This window comes from Oncorhynchus masou, chromosome 24 (assembly GCF_036934945.1).
Source record: "Oncorhynchus masou masou isolate Uvic2021 chromosome 24, UVic_Omas_1.1, whole genome shotgun sequence".
In the NCBI taxonomy this organism is placed as follows: Eukaryota; Metazoa; Chordata; class Actinopteri; order Salmoniformes; family Salmonidae; genus Oncorhynchus; species Oncorhynchus masou.
In genome coordinates, this window is record NC_088235.1 from 108,020,393 (window position 1) to 108,042,654 (window position 22,262).

General features: G+C 50.7%; 1 protein-coding gene across 2 annotated transcripts in view; it reads left to right on the plus strand.

The window, feature by feature from the left end:
• LOC135513222 (DENN domain-containing protein 1B-like) overlaps positions 1 to 22,262 on the plus strand; it is a 272,795-nt gene that overhangs the window by 74,467 nt on the left and 176,066 nt on the right. For both annotated transcript variants that reach the window (XM_064936030.1, XM_064936029.1), the window contains exons 4-5: positions 8,374 to 8,423; positions 12,849 to 12,968. In XM_064936030.1, coding sequence (XP_064792102.1) covers positions 8,374 to 8,423; positions 12,849 to 12,968 — 170 coding nt within the window. The remainder of the gene's footprint in view (positions 1 to 8,373; positions 8,424 to 12,848; positions 12,969 to 22,262) is intronic.

Genomic DNA, 22,262 nt, shown 5'->3' on the forward strand with positions numbered 1-22,262 from the left:
CCTAATTGGGGAAAGGGGGAGGGGGGTGAGAGGAGCTTGGGGAGTTGGAGTGGAGGGGGGTGAGGGGAGGTTGGGGAGTTGGAGTGGAGGGGGGTTGGGGAGTTGGAGTGGAGGGGGGTGAGGGGAGGGGGAGGTTGGGGAGTTGGAGTGGAGGGGGTGAGGGGAGCTTGGGGAGTTGGAGTGGAGGGGGTGAGGGGAGCTTGGGGAGTTGGAGTGGAGGGGGTGAGGGGAGCTTGGGGAGTTGGAGTGGAGGGGGGTGAGGGGAGCTTGGGGAGTTGGAGTGGAGGTGGGGTGAGGGGAGCTTGGGGAGTTGGAGTGGAGAGGGGGTGAGGGGAAGATGGGGATTTAGAAAGATGAGCGAGTGCAGACGTATGTCAGGGGATGTTGGTGAGAGAGAGAGTGGGACAGGTCAGATGGTGAAGGGTTGGTTGTTGGTGGGACAGGTGAAGGGTTGGATGTTGGTGGGACAGGTAAGGGTTGGATGTTGGTGGGACAGGTGGAGGGTTGGTTGTTGGTGGGACAGGTGAGGGTTGGATGTTAGTGTGAGAGAGTGGGGCAGGTCAGATGGTGAAGGGTTGGTTGTTGGTGGGACAGGTGGAGGGTTGGATGTTGGTGAGAGAGAGAGAGTGGGATGAGGGGAGGTTGGGGAGGTGGAAGGGGGGTGAGGGGAGGTTGGGGAGTTGGAGTGGAGGGGGGGTGAGGGGAGGTTGGGGAGTTGGAGTGGAGGGGAGGTTGGGGAGTTTGAGTGGAGGGGAGGTTGTGGAGTTGGAGTGGAGAGGGGGTGAGCAGAGCTTGGGGAGTTGGAGGGGGTGAGGGGAGCTTGGGGAGTTGGAGTGGAGGGGGGGGTGAGGGGAGGTTGGGGAGTTTGAGTGGAGGGGAGGTTGGGGAGTTGGAGTGGAGAGGGGGTGAGGGGAGCTTGGGGAGTTTAGAGGGGGTGAGGGGAGCTTGGGGAGTTGGAGTGGAGGGGGGTGAAGGGAGCTTGGGGAGATGGAGGGGAGTGGGGGGTGAGGGGAGCTTGGGGAGTTGGAGTGGAGGGGGGGTGAGGGGAGCTTGGGGAGTTGGAGTGGAAAGGGGGTGAGGGGAGCTTGGGGAGTTGGAGTGGAGGGGGTGAAGGGAGCTTGGGGAGTTGGAGTGGAGGGGGTGAGGGGAGCTTGGGGAGTTGGAGTGGAAAGGGGGTGAGGGGAGCTTGGGGAGTTGGAGTGGAGGTGGGGTGAGGGGAGCTTGGGGAGTTGGAGTGGAGGTGGGGTGAGGGGAGCTTGGGGAGTTGGAGTGGAGGTGGGGTGAGGGGAGCTTGGGGAGTTGGAGTGGAGAGGGGGTGAGGGGAGCTTGGGGAGTTGGAGTGGAGAGGGGGTGAGGGGAAGATGGGGATTTAGAAAGATGAGCGAGTGCAGACGTATGTCAGGGGATGTTGGTGAGAGAGAGAGTGGGACAGGTCAGATGGTGAAGGATTGGTTGTTGGTGGGACAGGTAGAGGGTTGGATGTTGGTGGGACAGGTTGAGGGTTGGATGTTGGTGGGACAGGTGGGGGTTGGATGTTGGTGGGACAGGTGGGGGGTTGGATGTTGGTGAGAGAGTGGGACAGGTGTGTTGATTGCTCGGAGCTCTAAACCAGACCATTGATAGACCAGGATAGACCGGAGCAGAGCCAGTCAGTCGCGTTAGACTCAGAAGGGTTAAGGGGTTTTTCGACCAGTCCGAGAGCCTTGGCTTGCCTACCGGTTGATTCGTTGGCTGGCTGGCTGGCTGACTGAGAAAGCGTTAGCTGGCCTACCGTTTAGCTGGCTGACTGAGAAAGCGTTAGCTGGCCTACCGTTTAGCTGGCTGACTGAGAAAGCGTTAGCTGGCCTACCGTTTAGCTGGCTGACTGAGAAAGTGTTAACTGGTTAGCTGGCTGGCTGGGGGAATATAAGGCATGGCTTTAAGACTAAAACCCCCCAGAGTAGAGGAGGGAGAGAGTGGAGAGCTCAGTTAATGTCTCTCTTCCTCTTTCCATTCCTCCCTCCCTCGACAGCTCTCTCTCTCTCTGTCTCTCTCTCTCTGTCTCTGTTTCTCTCTCTGTCTCTGTTTCTCTCTCTGTCTCTGTCTCTCTCTGTGTCATTTTCTCACTCACTTTCTGGCTGGCTGGTTGGTTGGTTGGTCGGCTGGCTGGTTGGTTGGTCGGCTGGCTGGTTGGTTGGTCGGCTGGCTGGTTGGTTGGTCGGCTGGCTGGTTGGTTGGTCGGCTGGCTGGTTGGTTGGTCGGCTGGCTGGCTGGGGGGATATAAAACTGGGCTTAAATACTAAAATCCCCAGTGGAGCAGGGCAGAGGGAGGTAGTTTGAAGGGAGGGGGAGAGGTGGCTCAGTTAATCTCTCTCTCCCCCTTTCCATTCCTCCCTCCCTTGACGGCTCTCTTTTTTTTACCGATTCCTTTCCTCTATCTAATTATCTTTTTCCTCCATTCTGTTTCTCAACTCTCCTTCACTCTCTCTTTCTCTCTCTCTCTCTCTCTCTCTCTCTCTCTCTCTCTCTCTCTCTCTCTCTCTCCCTCCTCCTCTCCTCTCCTCTCCTGCTCTCTCTGTCTCCTCTCTCTGCCTCCTCTCCTCTATCTGTCTCTCTCTCGCTCTCTCCTCCCCTCCCCCCTACTCTGTCTCTGTCTCTCTCCTCTCCTCTCTCTCTGTATCTGGCTGAGGAGGATGATGTGGATAGGATGGAGAGGAGAGAAGAGGATGGAGAGGAGGGGATGGAGAGGAGGATGGAGAGGGGAGATTCTGTAGAGGAGAGGATGGATAGGATGTAGAGGAGGATGATGTGGATAGGATGGAGAGGAGTGGATGGAGAGGAGAGGAGTGGATGTGGAGGAGTGGATGGAGAGGAGTGGATGGAGAGGAGTGGATGGAGAGGAGTGGATGTGGAGGAGTGGATGGAGAGGAGTGGATGTGGAGGAGTGGATGTGGAGGAGTGGATGTGGAGGAGTGGATGTGGAGGAGTGGATGTGGAGGAGTGGATGTGGAGGAGTGGATGTGGAGGAGTGGATGTGGAGGAGTGGATGTGGAGGAGTGGATGTGGAGGAGTGGATGGAGAGGAGTGGATGGGGAGGAGTGGATGGGGAGGAGTGGATGTGGAGGAGAGTAGATGGAGAGGAGTGGAAGGAGAGGAGTGGAAGGAGAGGAGAGGAAGGAGAGGGGAGAATATTGAGGGGATGTATAGGAGAGGATATAGAGGGGATGTAGAGGAGAGGATATAGAGGGGATGTAGAGGAGGGGATGGAGAAAATGTAGAGGAGGGGATGTAGAGGGGAGGAGAGAATGGAGATTCTGTAGAGGAGTGGATGTAGAGGGGAGGAGATAATGGAGAGGAGATGATGTAGAGGGCAGAGGCTGTAGAGGGCAGAGGCTGTAGAGGGCAGAGGCTGTAGAGGGCAGAGGCTGTAGAGGGCAGAGGCTGTGGAGGGCAGAGGCTGTGGAGGGCAGAGGCTGTGGAGGGCGGAGGCTGTGGAGGGCGGAGGCTGTGGAGGGCGGAGGCTGTGGAGGGCGGAGGCTGTGGAGGGCGGAGGCTGTGGAGGGCGGAGGCTGTGGAGGGCGGAGGCTGTGGAGGGCGGAGGCTGTGGAGGGCGGAGGCTGTGGAGGGCAGAGGCTGTGGAGGGCAGAGGCTGTGGAGGGCAGAGGCTGTGGAGGGCAGAGGCTGTGGAGGGCAGAGGCTGTAGAGGGCAGAGGCTGTGGAGGATGATGTGAATAGGATGGAGAGGAGGCTGGAGAGGATGATGTGGATAGGATGGAGAGGAGAGAAGAGGATGTAGAGGGGAGATTCTGTAGAGGAGACGATGGAGAGGAGAGGAGGTAGAGGAGAGAAGGTAGAGGCTGCAGAGGGGAGGAGAGGCTGCAGAGGAGAGGAGGTAGAGGCTGCAGAGGGGAGGAGGTAGAGGCTGCAGAGGGGAGGAGGTAGAGGCTGCAGAGGGGAGGAGGTAGAGGCTGCAGAGGGGAGGAGGTAGAGGCTGCAGAGGGGAGGAGGTAGAGGCTGCAGAGGGGAGGAGGTAGAGGCTGCAGAGGGGAGGAGGTAGAGGCTGCAGAGGGGAGGAGGCAGAGGCTGCAGAGGGGAGGAGAGGCTGCAGAGGGGAGGAGAAGATGTAGATGCTGTAGTGGATGGAGAGAGGAGAGGATGGAGAGAGGAGAGGGTGTGGAGGAGAGGAGAGGATGGAGAGGGTGTGGAGGAGAGGGTGTGGAGGAGAGGGGGTGGAGGAGAGGGGGTGGAGGAGAGGGTGTGGAGGAGAGGAGAGGGTGTGGAGGAGAGGAGAGGGTGTGGAGGAGAGGAGAGGGTGTGGAGGAGAGGAGAGGAGAGGATGGAGACAGACAGACAGACAGACAGACACAAACAGATGGAGACAGACAGAGATGCTCGTTGGAGAAGGAAGGGCGAGAGAAATCCCTTCTGGATGGAAAGAGGGTTTGTGTTGGAATGTTCTGGTCATTTGCTCCTGCTGAGTTTGTGTGATCTTGAGTGAAATAGATCAATCTATTTGTTTACACACACACACACGGACGGACGGACGGACGGACGGACGGACGGACAGAGACTCACCACATCCCTCAGACAGACAGAGACTCACCACCCTTAGACAGATAAAAAACAGGCAGACAGGCAGACTGACCCCTCAGACAGTCAGGCAGACAGACACTCTCCCCACAGACAGACAGACAGACAGACAGACAGACAGACAGACAGACAGACAGACAGACAGACAGAGCTTTGTCTTACTATAATCCTATTTTCCGTAAACTTAACACTTACCCTAACCTCACCCCGTAAACCTCACCCAAACCCCTAACCCTAAAATAGTGTTTTTCCAAATGAGGACCGGCAAAACGTGTACTCACACACACACAGTGCTTACTGCTTCGTTTTATTGTATCGGGATCTTGTCTGGTGTCCTTGGGTCAGGACTGTCATTCAAACTCACATGCTTCCTGTCAACCCAAATGGGCTGGACAATGACAGTTCCGGGAATCTGGCAACCCAAATGGGCTGGACAATGACAGTTCCGGGAATCTGGCAACCCAAATGGGCTGGACAATGACAGTTCCGGGAATCTGGCAACCCAAATGGGCTGGACAATGACAGTTCCGGGAATCTGGCAACCCAAATGGGCTGGACAATGACAGTTCCGGGAATCTGGCAACCCAAATGGGCTGGACAATGACAGTTCCGGGAATCTGGCAACCCAAATGGGCTGGACAATGACAGTTCCGGGAATCTGGCAACCCATATGTTTTTATTTGGTGAATGTGAGTGCCATATTTAAGATAGACTCTACAAGGTGCTTAATAATAGAAGAGACAGAGAGACAGACAGGCTCTCAACCCTCAGACAGACAGACAGACAGACGGGCTCTCAACCCTCAGACAGACAGACAGACAGACAGACAGACAGACAGACAGACAGACGGGCTCTCAACCCTCGGACAGACAGACAGACTCACCCCTCAGACAGATAAAACAGACAGGCAGACTCACCCCTCAGACAGGCAGACTCACCCCTCAGACAGACAGACTCAACCCTCAGACAGGCAGACTCACCCCTCAGACAGGCAGACTCACCCCTCAGACAGACAGACTCACCCCTCAGACAGGCAGACTCACCCCTCAGACAGACAGACTCACCCCTCAGACAGACAGACTCACCCCTCAGACAGACAGACTCAACCCTCAGACAGGCAGACTCACCCCTCAGACAGGCAGACTCACCCCTCAGACAGACAGACTCACCCCTCAGACAGGCAGACTCACCCCTCAGACAGGCAGACTCACCCCTCAGACAGACAGACTCAACCCTCAGACAGGCAGACTCACCCCTCAGACAGGCAGACTCACCCCTCAGACAGACAGACTCACCCCTCAGACAGGCAGACTCACCCCTCAGACAGGCAGACTCACCCCTCAGACAGGCAGACTCACCCCTCAGACAGGCAGACTCACCCCTCAGACAGACAGACTCACCCCTCAGACAGGCAGACTCACCCCTCAGACAGGCAGACTCACCCCTCAGACAGATAAAACAGACAGGTAGATTCACCCCTCAGACAGGCAGACTCACCCCTCAGACAGGCAGACTCACCCCTCAGACAGGCAGACTCACCCCTCAGACAGGCAGACTCACCCCTCAGACAGACAGACTCACCCCTCAGACAGGCAGACTCACCCCTCAGACAGGCAGACTCACCCCTCAGACAGGCAGACTCACCCCTCAGACAGGCAGACTCACCCCTCAGACAGGCAGACTCACCCCTCAGACAGGCAGACTCACCCCTCAGACAGGCAGACTCACCCCTCAGACAGGCAGACTCACCCCTCAGACAGGCAGACAGGCAGACTCACCCCTCAGACAGGCAGACTCACCCCTCAGACAGGCAGACTCACCCCTCAGACAGGCAGACTCACCCCTCAGACAGGCAGACTCACCCCTCAGACAGATAATTCAGACAGGCAGACTCACCCCTCAGACAGACTCAACCCTTAGAGAGATAAAACAGACAGGCAGACTCACCCCTCAGACAGGCAGACACTCACCCCTCAGACAGGCAGATAGGCAGACTCACCCCTCAGACCAGCAGACAGACTCACCCCTCAGACCAGCAGACAGACTCACCCCTCAGACAGGCAGATAGGCAGACTCACCCCTCAGACCAGCAGACAGACTCACCCCTCAGACCAGCAGACAGACTCACCCCTCAGACAGACAGATACTCACCACCCTTAGACAGATAAAAAACAGTCAGGCAGGCAGACTCACCCCTCAGACAGGCAGTCAGACAGACAGACTCACCCCTCAGACAGGCAGCCAGCCAGCCTCACCCCTCAGACAGACAGACAGACAGGCAGTCAGACAGACTCACCCCTCAGACAGGCAGACAGACAGACACTCACCCCTCAAACAGATAAAACAGACAGACTCACCCCTCAGACAGACAGACAGGCAGACTCACCCCTCAGACAGGCAGACAGACATGCAGACAGACAGTCTCACCCCTCAGACAAGCAGACAGACACTCACCCCTCAGACAGACAGACAGGCAGACTCACCCCTCAGACAGACAGATGTTCCATATGGTGCTCTGCTCCTTGTCTAAATTCATATCCCCTGGTGGGGGGCTGAAGGGCAGGTCCTCCCCAGGGGAGGTGTTGGGAGGTAAAGCCCTTAAGGCTCTACACCCATTCCACCCTGCCCGGTCTGTACCCCCCCCCCCTCCACCTTGCCCGTTCTGTACACCCCCTCCACCCTGCCCGTTCTGTACACCCCCCTCCACCCTGCCCGTTCTGTACACCCCCTCCACCCTGCCCGGTCTGTACCCCCCCCCCCCCCTCCACCTTGCCCGTTCTGTACACCCCCCCCTCCACCTTGCCCGTTCTGTACACCCCTCCACCCTGCCAGTTCTGTACACCCCCTCCACCCGGCCCGGTCTGTACCCCCCCCCCCACCCTGCCCGGTCTGTACCCCCTCCACCTTGCCCGTTCTGTACACCCCCTCCACCCGGCCCGGTCTGTACCCCCCCCTCCACCTTGCCCGTTCTGTACACCCCCTCCACCCTGCCAGGTCTGTACCCCCCTCCACCCTGCCAGTTCTGTACACCCCCTCCACCCTGCCAGTTCTGTACCCCCCTCCACCCTGCCAGTTCTGTACCCCCCCTCCACCCTGCCAGTTCTGTACCCCCCCCCCTCCACCCTGCCCGTTCTGTACCCCCAGAGCTGCTTAGCTCATTGTCACAGCAATCTGCCTCCAACTAAGTCTCCCTCCCTCCTTCCTTCCCCCCCTCCCCCATCATCACCCCTGATAATTGATGTAGGTTTTCATAGCTAATGATTTAATCTGTGGGTCTGGATCTATAGAATAGAAACCGTTTTAGCCCTGATTCTCTCAACTGCAACACTCATCATCTCTGAACATTAAGTCATGTCTGTTGTATGTCGGGTTATTTAGCCTGATTTTAATTATTTAATGAGAGGATTTTTTTCACTGTAAGACTTTTAATTGAATCCTTCTTCAACAAGTCATTTGATTGATTAAGTCTGTTATGTTTGATTAGGCTAAATTTACAGGGTCGTGTATGAATGAAAATACATTCATTATTAATAATGTATAAGCTAAAAATAAATAGTTTGCTGTTGTTCACACTATTAATACATAACATTTTTCCTAGTTTTTAAACATGTATAATCATTTAGTGTTTATAAACATTTATAATGGCTTATCATTGAAAGTTATTGTGTGCGAGTTGGTGTTTTAGGGTTAACGTTGTATTAGTGTTGGGTTTGCGTTGGGTGATGTTTTAGTGTTGTTTGCATTGTATTAGTGTTTGCGTTGTGTTAATGTTAACTAAATGTTTTCTAATGGTTGTGTCCTCAGGAGGTTCTCCAGACGGTGCCCAAGTTCTGCTTCCCCTTCGATGTGGAGAGGTAGGATTCTGTCCCCTGTTCCCTTGTTAGTCCTGTACACACACACACACACACACACACACACACACACACACACACACACACACACACACACACACACACACACACACACACACACACACACACACACACACACAATCATATTTATTAGAAACTGGAGAGCTGTGTATGTGCCACATAATGGAGCTCAGATACAGGGGAGTCTGCTGTTAACCCCGTATCTGCTGTTAACCCCGTATCTGCTGTTAACCCCGTATCTGCTGTTAACCCCCTATCTGCTGTTAACCCCCTTTCTGCTGTTAACCCCCTATCTGCTGTTAACCCCGTATCTGCTGTTAACCCCGTATCTGCTGTTAACCCCCTATCTGCTGTTAACCCCCTATCTGCTGTTAACCCCCTATCTGCTGTTAACCCCCTATCTGCTGTTAACCCCGTATCTGCTGTTAACCCCGTATCTGCTGTTAACCCCGTATCTGCTGTTAACCCCGTATCTGCTGTTAACCCCGTATCTGCTGTTAACCCCAGTATCTGCTGTTAACCCCGTATCTGCTGTTAACCCCCTATCTGCTGTTAACCCCCTATCTGCTGTTAACCCCCTATCTGCTGTTAACCCCCTATCTGCTGTTAACCCCCTATCTGCTGTTAACCCCCTATCTGCTGTTAACCCCCTATCTGCTGTTAACCCCCTATCTGCTGTTAACCCCGTATCTGCTGTTAACCCCGTATCTGCTGTTAACCCCCTATCTGCTGTTAACCCCCTATCTGCTGTTAACCCCGTATCTGCTGTTAACCCCGTATCTGCTGTTAACCCCGTATCTGCTGTTAACCCCCTATCTGCTGTTAACCCCCTATCTGCTGTTAACCCCCTATCTGCTGTTAACCCCCTATCTGCTGTTAACCCCCTATCTGCTGTTAACCCCCTATCTGCTGTTAACCCCGTATCTGCTGTTAACCCCGTATCTGCTGTTAACCCCGTATCTGCTGTTACCCCCCTATCTGCTGTTACCCCCCTATCTGCTGTTAACCCCGTATCTGCTGTTAACCCCCTATCTGCTGTTAACCCCGTATCTGCTGTTAACCCCGTATCTGCTGTTAACCCTCTATCTGCTGTTAACCCCCTATCTGCTGTTAACCCCGTATCTGCTGTTAACCCCGTATCTGCTGTTAACCCTCTATCTGCTGTTAACCCCGTATCTGCTGTTAACCCCCTATCTGCTGTTAACCCCGTATCTGCTGTTAACCCCCTATCTGCTGTTCTCTGTGTACCAGTCTGAATAACTATAGATCTAGACTTGGTACCAGTCTGAATAACTATAGATCTAGACTTGGTACCAGTCTGAATAACTATAGATCTAGAATTGGTACCAGTCTGAATAACTATAGATCTAGAATTGGTACCAGTCTGAATAACTATAGATCTAGACTTGGTACCAGTCTGAATAACTATAGATCTAGAATTGGTACCAGTCTGAATAACTATAGATCTAGACTTGGTACCAGTCTGAATAACTATAGATCTAGACTTGGTACCAGTCTGAATAACTATAGATCTAGAATTGGTACCAGTCTGAATAACTATAGATCTAGACTTGGTACCAGTCTGAATAACTATAGATCTAGACTTGGTACCAGTCTGAATAACTATAGATCTAGACTTGGTACCAGTCTGAATAACTATAGATCTAGACTTGGTACCAGTCTGAATAACTATAGGTCTAGACTTGGTACCAGTCTGAATAACTATAGATCTAGACTTGGTACCAGTCTGAATAACTATAGATCTAGACTTGGTACCAGTCTGAACTATAGATCTAGACTTGGTACCAGTCTGAATAACTATAGATCTAGACTTGGTACCAGTCTGAATAACTATAGATCTAGACTTGGTACCAGTCTGAATAACTATAGATCTAGACTTGGTACCAGTCTGAATAACTATAGATCTAGACTTGGTACCAGTCTGAATAACTATAGATCTAGACTTGGTACCAGTCTGAATAACTATAGATCTAGACTTGGTACCAGTCTGAATAACTGTAGATCTAGACTTGGTACCAGTCTGAATAACTATAGATCTAGACTTGGTACCAGTCTGAATAACTATAGATCTAGACTTGGTACCAGTCTGAATAACTGTAGATCTAGACTTGGTACCAGTCTGAATAACTGTAGATCTAGACTTGGTACCAGTCTGAATAACTATAGATCTAGACTTGGTACCAGTCTGAATAACTGTAGATCTAGACTTGGTACCAGTCTGAATAACTGTAGATCTAGACTTGGTACCAGTCTGAATAACTGTAGATCTAGACTTGGTACCAGTCTGAATAACTATAGATCTAGACTTGGTACCAGTCTGAATAACTATAGATCTAGACTTGGTACCAGTCTGAATAACTATAGATCTAGACTTGGTACCAGTCTGAATAACTATAGATCTAGACTTGGTACCAGTCTGAATAACTATAGATCTAGACTTGGTACCAGTCTGAATAACTATAGATCTAGACTTGGTACCAGTCTGAATAACTATAGATCTAGACTTGGTACCAGTCTGAATAACTATAGATCTAGACTTGGTACCAGTCTGAATAACTATAGATCTAGACTTGGTACCAGTCTGAATAACTATAGATCTAGACTTGGTACCAGTCTGAATAACTATAGATCTAGACTTGGTACCAGTCTGAATAACTATAGATCTAGACTTGGTACCAGTCTGAATAACTATAGATCTAGACTTGGTACCAGTCTGAATAACTATAGGTCTAGACTTGGTACCAGTCTGAATAACTATAGGTCTAGACTTGGTACCAGTCTGAATAACTATAGATCTAGACTTGGTACCAGTCTGAATAACTATAGATCTAGACTTGGTACCAGTCTGAATAACTATAGATCTAGACTTGGTACCAGTCTGAATAACTATAGATCTAGACTTGGTACCAGTCTGAATAACTATAGATCTAGACTTGGTACCAGTCTGAATAACTATAGATCTAGACTTGGTACCAGTCTGAATAACTATAGGTCTAGACTTGGTACCAGTCTGAATAACTACAGGTCTAGAATTGGTACCAGTCTGAATAACTACAGATCTAGAATTGGTACCAGTCTGAATAACTATAGATCTAGACTTGGTACCAGTCTGAATAACTATAGATCTAGACTTGGTACCAGTCTGAATAACTATAGATCTAGAATTGGTACCAGTCTGAATAACTATAGATCTAGACTTGGTACCAGTCTGAATAACTATAGATCTAGACTTGGTACCAGTCTGAATAACTATAGATCTAGACTTGGTACCAGTCTGAATAACTGTAGATCTAGACTTGGTACCAGTCTGAATAACTATAGATCTAGACTTGGTACCAGTCTGAATAACTATAGATCTAGACTTGGTACCAGTCTGAATAACTATAGATCTAGACTTGGTACCAGTCTGAATAACTATAGATCTAGACTTGGTACCAGTCTGAATAACTATAGATCTAGACTTGGTACCAGTCTGAATAACTATAGATCTAGACTTGGTACCAGTCTGAATAACTATAGATCTAGACTTGGTACCAGTCTGAATAACTATAGATCTAGACTTGGTACCAGTCTGAATAACTATATACCAGTCTGATGAATAATTGTATCTTGATTTGGAAAGTCGTCATCTGTAGAGGATTCTGCTCTTATTTTTCTTCCTGGAGAAGGACATGTGAAAAGTGCTGTTTTTATTTTTTAGAGTGGAGGACACACAAGCTTAACTGCTGCCATCTAGTGATGAAACTGCATGAGAGAAAACACACCCAACTCTCACACACTCAACAGTCAGGGACATATCGAAAGGTTTCCTAGTGATCTTGGCCTTCTAGTCCGCGTTAGGTTGAGACACTTAGTGCTAGGTGAGTAGTTAGCCACTTTAGACAAAAAAATGTCCTTATTTTAATAAGAAACAAAACAGATTTAGTCGTCTCACTGACTCAATTATTGACTCATTGGTCTCGTACTGTAGGTCTAAAGGATTAAACATATTGGAAAGAATGTTATGTTGAACAACGCTCTCTGTGTATCGCTATCACCAAGTCAGTAGTGTTTGGTTCTACTGTATAAATATCTTCAAAATAATATGTGATTTTAAGTTTGTTGTGGTCTCTCCTCTGCTGTTTATAATGTGGTAATACAATATTCTGGTTAGCTGAAAACTCAAACCATTACATGTTCACAACTCATTTTCATGATTCTCTGAAACACTTGATGAATGTCCCATTTGTTGTTCCCAATTAATGGTTTGGTATTTCTGTTCCGTAGGTGACTGTGTGGCAATACTGTAGTACATGTGTCGTGGTAATTGGTTGTGTTAATGGTGTGTTGTCTCTGTCCCGTGCCTGCCTGCCTGCCTGCCTGCCTGCCTGCGGTGACTGTTCCCAGGGTTTCCCAGAGTCCGGTGGGCCAGAACTTCACCTTTGTGCTGACGGACATCGAGAGCAAGCAGAGGTTTGGCTTCTGCAGACTCACGTCCGGCTGCCGTGTCTGTATCTGTCTGCTCAGGTATGACACGTACCACGTACAAACAGGACCTTTCAACCAGCTTATTCTCCACCTACTGGCCGATTTGATCAACCAGTTACGCAAATCCAGTTCAGTATTTCTATATATATATTTTTTTTTCAAATTAATTTTGTCGCAATTATCCAACTTATGAGGAAAGACATGTATATTATCGTTAGTTATTCATAAATAAATACAATTTAAAATTGTAATATCCTCACTTCACTCGTTATAATATGCAGATTACATTTCTTAATTGATTGGGGAGACAGTGAGGTTTTTGAAGTGAAAGAAACTCAAATGTAAACGGTGATACTGTTTCTTTGGAAGCAATATGCATCCGAGTGTCAGCCTCTTGAAGTTAGTCATGTCAGTTACAGAACACTAAACCACTGAATTCCCTATTCATTTGGTCCCTATAATATTATTCATATATTTATATTTTACAGGACAAACAATTGAAGTACAGCCTATCAAAATGACAAATATGAAGTATCGTTTTAGTAGTAGATTGAAGATGGTAGGTTCAACTCCCCCTCGAGATATTGTTGAGCACAGATTTATCTAAAATATGAAGTCATGTTTTATTATTGCACAGAAAGATATCTAAGTAAAAACTACACTAAAATATGTTTCATTTATTTTAATAAGACCTTTTAAATTAAACCACATTTTATGTAAAAACAAACAACGTCCTTTTAACAAGAAACATGTAATTAGTAAAACAGTATAGTTGAATTAACCACAGGAGTAAATGGGAATTTCCACAATAATAAAATATATTTTTTTGGGGGGGGGGTATTGACGACAGTCGCAGGGTTTATCTTGTTCTTGATGAGCTGCTGTCGAGATGAGCTGTACACCCCCGCCCCCTCCACCCCTCAACTCCCCCGGACAGCCACCACCACCATGTCCTTTGTTTCTCTCTTCTCGTTATTCAGCTACTGGCACAGAAGCACGGCAAAGGAAGCCGCTCGGCCCATAATTATGCATGAAGCCTCGCTGCCAATTAGCAGAGACTCCCATGCCTCTCTTTCTGAGTCCTACATGCTAATTCATTTGACATATGATGTATACAATTCATTATGCATTCTGAGTAGTTTGCATGGCTTGCTTCATTCATCATAAGAAATGTATAGAAAGTTTTTATTCTTCTCTTTGTGTGTGTGTGTGTGTGTGTGTGTGTGTGTGTGTGTGTGTGTGTGTGTGTGTGTGTGTGTGTTTTTAAAGACTTCACAGTTCTTTGTTTTTGTGGCCTGTTTTATTTATGTTTGTCTCTTAAATAGACCCACTGTGTGGGGAAAAAGATTAGTGAAAATATTTTACAACATAATAACAAAGATGCATATTTTGGATATCTCATGGTTTATACATGTGAAATATGTACAAATGTGATTTTTCACATCAATGACAGAGAGTAAAGACCCGGCCTCAAGTTTATTCGGTTGTTTTATCAAGATACACAACTGGGAAGTAGTTGATAATTCTTAGATAAACAATCCAAGTTGTGATCATATTGAATAATATGTTTTAATCTATGTTGTAATCATATTCAACAGATAGATACAAATTTAGACGATCAACAAGGTCCCTGCGACGATATTTCTAGCCAGCTACCTTCATTTAAAGTGTTTGTTGTGTTTGTTCCCCGGATATAAAACAAAAGTAATTAAAACCATTTGGGTCCCTGTGATTGTTGAAGTACTGGGACTATAAAATTGTCACCTATGCTTACACAAGGAAGTGGCTTAATGACTAGGACAGTTTTACATGGCCAGGGCTTTGTAGTGCTACGACCAAAGCCCAGGCCAAAAAGGGCCGTGCTACCTTCAGGCCAAAACCTTTTTAAAGAGGTACAAAGCTTCGATTTTACAATCTTTTCTTCCTTCCCCTCGACCCTCATCCTCCGCCCCCTCTTCTTTCCTTTGGTAATTCTCTCACATTTAGGGAGAAACCGCCTTCGGACATGTGAGAGAGGTCGCTGATGAGAAAAGGCGGTTTCCTTGATTTTATTTGGCGGCTGAGAATTGGGTTCCCTTTTAGGGGCGTTAGCGCTCCCCTTAGTGGTCACTGAGCGGGACGCCGGAGGGCATTTCCTTCCCAGTACTTAACCTTTAACCCCGGGAAAGTAAAGGTGTAATGAAATCTTCCAGTGAGCCAGCTACAAGGTGCGAGTTGACTGGGTGTAGAGGGAGATTTAAGACCCAACCAGGGAATAGGAATAACACACAACAGGTTCTTCATGGAAGCAAACAGCAGAGATGCGGATTCGGAGTTAAAAACCTGCCGTTAAGATACACACCGTTTACTAATCACATGACAACCTAGCCGAAGATACACACCGTTTACTAATCACATGACAACCTAGCCGAAGATACACACCGTTTACTAATCACATGACAACCTAGCCGAAGATACACACCGTTTACTAATCACATGACAACCTAGCCGAAGATACACACCGTTTACTAATCACATGACAACCTAGCCGAAGATACACACCGTTTACTAATCACATGACAACCTAGCCGAAGATACACGCCGTTTACTAATCACATGACAACCTAGCCGAAGATACACGCCGTTTACTAATCACATGACACCCTAGCCGAAGATACACGCCGTTTACTAATCACATGACACCCTAGCCGAAGATACACGCCGTTTACTAATCACATGACACCCTAGCCGAAGATACACGCCGTTTACTAATCACATGACACCCTAGCCGAAGATACACGCCGTTTACTAATCACATGACACCCTAGCCGAAGATACACGCCGTTTACTAATCACATGACACCCTAGCCGAAGATACACGCCGTTTACTAATCACATGACACCCTAGCCGATGATACACGCCGTTTACTAATCACATGACACCCTAGCCGAAGATACACGCCGTTTACTAATCACATGACACCCTAGCCGAAGATACACGCCGTTTACTAATCACATGACACCCTAGCCGAAGATACACGCCGTTTACTAATCACATGACACCCTAGCCGAAGATACACGCCGTTTACTAATCACATGACACCCTAGCCGAAGATACACTCCGTTTACTAATCACATGACACCCTAGCCGAAGATACACGCCGTTTACTAATCACATGACACCCTAGCCGAAGATACACGCCGTTTACTAATCACATGACACCCTAGCCGAAGATACACGCCCGTTTACTAATCACATGACACCCTAGCCGAAGATACACGCCGTTTACTAATCACATGACACCCTAGCCGAAGATACACGCCGTTTACTAATCACATGACACCCTAGCCGAAGATACACGCCCGTTTACTAATCACATGACACCCTAGCCGAAGATACACGCCGTTTACTAATCACATGACACCCTAGCCGAAGATACACGCCGTTTACTAATCACATGACACCCTAGCCGAAGATACACGCCGTTTACTAATCACATGACACCCTAGCCGAAGATACACGCCGTTTACTAATCACATGACACCCTAGCCGAAGATACACGCCGTTTACTAATCACATGACACCCTAGCCGAAGATACACGCCGTTTACTAATCACATGACACCCTAGCCGAAGATACACGCCGTTTACTAATCACATGACACCCTAGCCGAAGATACACGCCGTTTACTAATCACATGACAACCGAGCCGAAGATACACGCCGTTTACTAATCACATGACAACCGAGCCGAAGATACACGCCGTTTACTAATCACATGACAACCGAGCCGAAGATACACGCCGTTTACTAATCACATGACACCCGAGCCGAAGATACACGCCGTTTACTAATCACATGACAACCTAGCCGAAGATACACGCCGTTTACTAATCACATGACAACCTAGCCGAAGATACACGCCGTTTACTAATCACCTATTTATTTGCCCTGAAATGGATTGAGAGATTGCAGTTGGTTTATGTTGATATCCCAACGCCAGAAAACAACATAATTCTCATCTCTCTGTTGTCATTTGTTCAGTTGGAAATTACATAATTTATGTCCTTACAGAAAAAACACCAGTTAATTGATTTGAGCTTTTAGAGAATATGTGTCTTCAACAAAATTATAATAAATAGATTTGATCACTTCCACTGCTGGGTTTATATCTTCTGACCATCCCTGTGTGTGGTGTTGTAGTTGAAAGAGATTCTGAGAGGTCGTGGTAGGGGATACAGTCTGAGGGGTAGGGGATATAGTCTGAGGGGTAGGGGATACAGTCTGAGGGGTAGGGGATACAGTCTGAGGGGTCGGGGATACAGTCTGAGGGGTCGGGGATATAGTCTGAGGGGTAGGGGATATAGTCTGAGGGGTAGGGGATATAGTCTGAGGGGTAGGGGATATAGTCTGAGGGGTAGGGGATACAGTCTGAGGGGTCGGGGATACAGTCTGAGGGTCGTGGTAGGGGATACAGTCTGAGGGGTAGGGGATATAGTCTGAGGGGTAGGGGATATAGTCTGAGGGGTAGGGGATACAGTCTGAGGGGTCGGGGATACAGTCTGAGGGGTCGGGGATACAGTCTGAGGGTCGTGGTAGGGGATACAGTCTGAGGGGTAGGGGATACAGTCTGAGGGTCGGGGTAGGGGATACAGTCTGAGGGGTAGGGGATACAGTCTGAGGGTCGTGGTAGGGGATACAGTCTGAGGGTCGTGGTAGGGGATACAGTCTGAGGGTCGTGGTAGGGGATACAGTCTGAGGGGTCGTGGTAGGGGATACAGTCTGAGGGTCGTGGTAGGGGATACAGTCTGAGGGTCGTGGTAGGGGATACAGTCTGAGGGGTCGTGGTAGGGGATACAGTCTGAGGGTCGTGGTAGGGGATACAGTCTGAGGGTCGTGGTAGGGGATACAGTCTGAGGGTCGTGGTAGGGGATACAGTCTGAGGGTCGTGGTAGGGGATACAGTCTGAGGGGTCGTGGTAGGGGATACAGTCTGAGGGTCGTGAAAGGGGATACAGTCTGAGGGGTAGGGGATACAGTCTGAGGGGTAGGGGATACAGTCTGAGGGGTAGGGGATACAGTCTGAGGGTCGTGGTAGGGGATATAGTCTGAGGGGTAGGGGATACAGTCTGAGGGGTAGGGGATACAGTCTGAGGGGTAGGGGATACAGTCTGAGGGGTAGGGGATACAGTCTGAGGGTCGTGGTAGGGGATACAGTCTGAGGGGTCGGGGATACAGTCTGAGGGGTAGGGGATACAGTCTGAGGGGTCGGGGATACAGTCTGAGGGGTAGGGGATATAGTCTGAGGGGTAGGGGATACAGTCTGAGGGTCGTGGTAGGGGATACAGTCTGAGGGGTAGGGGATACAGTCTGAGGGTCGTGGTAGGGGATACAGTCTGAGGGGTCGGGGATACAGTCTGAGGGGTAGGGGATACAGTCTGAGGGGTAGGGGATACAGTCTGAGGGTCGTGGTAGGGGATACAGTCTGAGGGGTAGGGGATACAGTCTGAGGGGTAGGGGATACAGTCTGAGGGTCGTGGTAGGGGATACAGTCTGAGGGTCGGGGTAGTGGATACAGTCTGAGGGGTCGGTGATACAGTCTGAGGGTCGGGGTAGGGGATACAGTCTGAGGGTCGTGGTAGGGGATATAGTCTGAGGGGTCGGGGATACAGTCTGAGGGTCGTGGTAGGGGATACAGTCTGAGGGTCGGGGTAGGGGATACAGTCTGAGGGGTAGGGGATACAGTCTGAGGGGTAGGGGATACAGTCTGAGGGGTAGGGGATACAGTCTGAGGGGTAGGGGATACAGTCTGAGGGGTAGGGGATACAGTCTGAGGGGTAGGGGATACAGTCTGAGGGTCGGGGTAGGGGATACAGTCTGAGGGGTAGGGGATACAGTCTGAGGGTCGGGGTAGGGGATACAGTCTGAGGGTCGTGGTAGGGGATACAGTCTGAGGGTCGGGGTAGGGGATACAGTCTGAGGGTCGGGGTAGGGGATACAGTCTGAGGGTCGTGGTAGGGGATACAGTCTGAGGGGTCGGGGATACAGTCTGAGGGTCGGGGTAGGGGATACAGTCTGAGGGTCGTGGTAGGGGATACAGTCTGAGGGTCGTGGTAGGGGATACAGTCTGAGGGGTAGGGGATACAGTCTGAGGGGTAGGGGATACAGTCTGAGGGGTCGGGGATACAGTCTGAGGGTCGTGGTAGGGGATGCAGTCTGAGGGGTCGGGGTAGGGAATACAGTCTGAGGGTCGTGGTAGGGGATACAGTCTGAGGGGTCGGGGATACAGTCTGAGGGTCAGGGTAAGGGATACAGTCTGAGGGTCGGGGTAGGGGATACAGTCTGAGGGTCGTGGTAGGGGATACAGTCTGAGGGGTCGGGGATACAGTCTGAGGGTCGTGGTAGGGGATACAGTCTGAGGGGTAGGGGATATAGTCTGAGGGTCGTGGGTAGGGGATACAGTCTGAGGGGTAGCGGATACAGTCTGAGGGTCGGGGTAGTGGATACAGTCTGAGGGGTAGGGGATATAGTCTGAGGGTCGTGGTAGGGGATACAGTCTGAGGGGTAGGGGATATAGTCTGAGGGGTAGGGGATATAGTCTGAGGGTCGTGGTAGGGGATACAGTCTGAGGGGTAGGGGATACAGTCTGAGGGTCGTGGTAGGGGATACAGTCTGAGGGTCGTGGTAGGGGATACAGTCTGAGGGGTAGGGGATACAGTCTGAGGGGTAGGGGATACAGTCTGAGGGTCGTGGTAGGGGATACAGTCTGAGGGTCGGGGTAGTGGATACAGTCTGAGGGGTCGGTGATACAGTCTGAGGGGTAGTGGATACAGTCTGAGGGGTAGGGGATACAGTCTGAGGGTCGTGGTAGGGGATATAGTCTGAGGGGTCGGGGATACAGTCTGAGGGTCGTGGTAGGGGATACAGTCTGAGGGTCGTGGTAGGGGATACAGTCTGAGGGTCGGGGTAGGGGATACAGTCTGAGGGGTAGGGGATACAGTCTGAGGGGTAGGGGATACAGTCTGAGGGGTAGGGGATACAGTCTGAGGGGTAGGGGATACAGTCTGAGGGGTAGGGGATACAGTCTGAGGGGTAGGGGATACAGTCTGAGGGTCGGGGTAGGGGATACAGTCTGAGGGGTAGGGGATACAGTCTGAGGGTCGGGGTAGGGGATACAGTCTGAGGGTCGTGGTAGGGGATACAGTCTGAGGGTCGGGGTAGGGGATACAGTCTGAGGGTCGGGGTAGGGGATACAGTCTGAGGGTCGTGGTAGGGGATACAGTCTGAGGGGTCGGGGATACAGTCTGAGGGTCGGGGTAGGGGATACAGTCTGAGGGTCGTGGTAGGGGATACAGTCTGAGGGTCGTGGTAGGGGATACAGTCTGAGGGTCGGGGTAGGGGATACAGTCTGAGGGGTAGGGGATACAGTCTGAGGGGTAGGGGATACAGTCTGAGGGGTCGGGGATACAGTCTGAGGGTCGTGGTAGGGGATGCAGTCTGAGGGGTCGGGGTAGGGAATACAGTCTGAGGGTCGTGGTAGGGGATACAGTCTGAGGGGTCGGGGATACAGTCTGAGGGTCAGGGTAAGGGATACAGTCTGAGGGTCGGGGTAGGGGATACAGTCTGAGGGTCGTGGTAGGGGATACAGTCTGAGGGGTCGGGGATACAGTCTGAGGGTCGTGGTAGGGGATACAGTCTGAGGGGTAGGGGATATAGTCTGAGGGTCGTGGTAGGGGATACAGTCTGAGGGGTAGCGGATACAGTCTGAGGGTCGGGGTAGTGGATACAGTCTGAGGGGTAGGGGATATAGTCTGAGGGTCGTGGTAGGGGATACAGTCTGAGGGGTAGGGGATATAGTCTGAGGGGTAGGGGATATAGTCTGAGGGTCGTGGTAGGGGATACAGTCTGAGGGGTAGGGGATACAGTCTGAGGGTCGTGGTAGGGGATACAGTCTGAGGGTCGTGGTAGGGGATACAGTCTGAGGGGTCGGGGATACAGTCTGTGGGTCGTGGTAGGGGATACAGTCTGAGGGGTAGGGGATACAGTCTGAGGGGTAGGGGATACAGTCTGAGGGGTAGCGGATACAGTCTGAGGGTCGTGGTCGGGGATACAGTCTGGGGGTCGTGGTAGGGGATACAGTCTGAGGGGTAGGGGATACAGTCTGAGGGGTCGGGGATACAGTCTGAGGGTCGTGGTAGGGGATACAGTCTGAGGGGTAGGGGATATAGTCTGAGGGTCGTGGTAGGGGATACAGTCTGAGGGGTAGCGGATACAGTCTGAGGGTCGTGGTAGGGGATACAGTCTGAGGGGTCGGGGATACAGTCTGAGGGGTAGGGGATACAGTCTGAGGGTCGTGGTAGGGGATACAGTCTGAGGGTCGTGGTAGGGGATACAGTCTGAGGGGTCGGGGATACAGTCTGTGGGTCGTGGTAGGGGATACAGTCTGAGGGGTAGGGGATACAGTCTGAGGGGTAGCGGATACAGTCTGAGGGTCGTGGTCGGGGATACAGTCTGGGGGTCGTGGTAGGGGATACAGTCTGAGGGGTAGGGGATACAGTCTGAGGGTCGTGGTAGGGGATACAGTCTGAGGGTCGTGGTAGGGGATACAGTCTGAGGGGTCGGGGATACAGTCTGTGGGTCGTGGTAGGGGATACAGTCTGAGGGGTAGGGGATACAGTCTGAGGGGTAGGGGATACAGTCTGAGGGGTAGCGGATACAGTCTGAGGGTCGTGGTCGGGGATACAGTCTGGGGGTCGTGGTAGGGGATACAGTCTGAGGGGTAGGGGATACAGTCTGAGGGGTCGTGGTAGGGGATACAGTCTGAGGGGTAGGGGATATAGTCTGAGGGTCGTGGTAGGGGATACAGTCTGAGGGGTAGGGGATACAGTCTGAGGGGTAGGGGATACAGTCTGAGGGGTAGGGGATACAGTCTGAGGGTCGTGGTAGGGGATACAGTCTGAGGGTCGTGGTAGGGGATACAGTCTGAGGGGTCGGGGATACAGTCTGTGGGTCGTGGTAGGGGATACAGTCTGAGGGTCGTGGTAGGGGATACAGTCTGAGGGTCGTGGTAGGGGATACAGTCTGAGGGTCGTGGTAGGGGATATAGTCTGAGGGTCGTGGTAGGGGATACAGTCTGAGGGGTAGGGGATACAGTCTGAGGGGTAGGGGATACAGTCTGAGGGGTAGGGGATACAGTCTGAGGGTCGTGGTAGGGGATACAGTCTGAGGGGTAGGGGATACAGTCTGAGGGGTAGGGGATACAGTCTGAGGGTCGTGGTAGGGGATACAGTCTGAGGGGTAGGGGATACACTCTGAGGGTCGTGGTAGGGGATACAGTCTGAGGGGTAGGGGATAC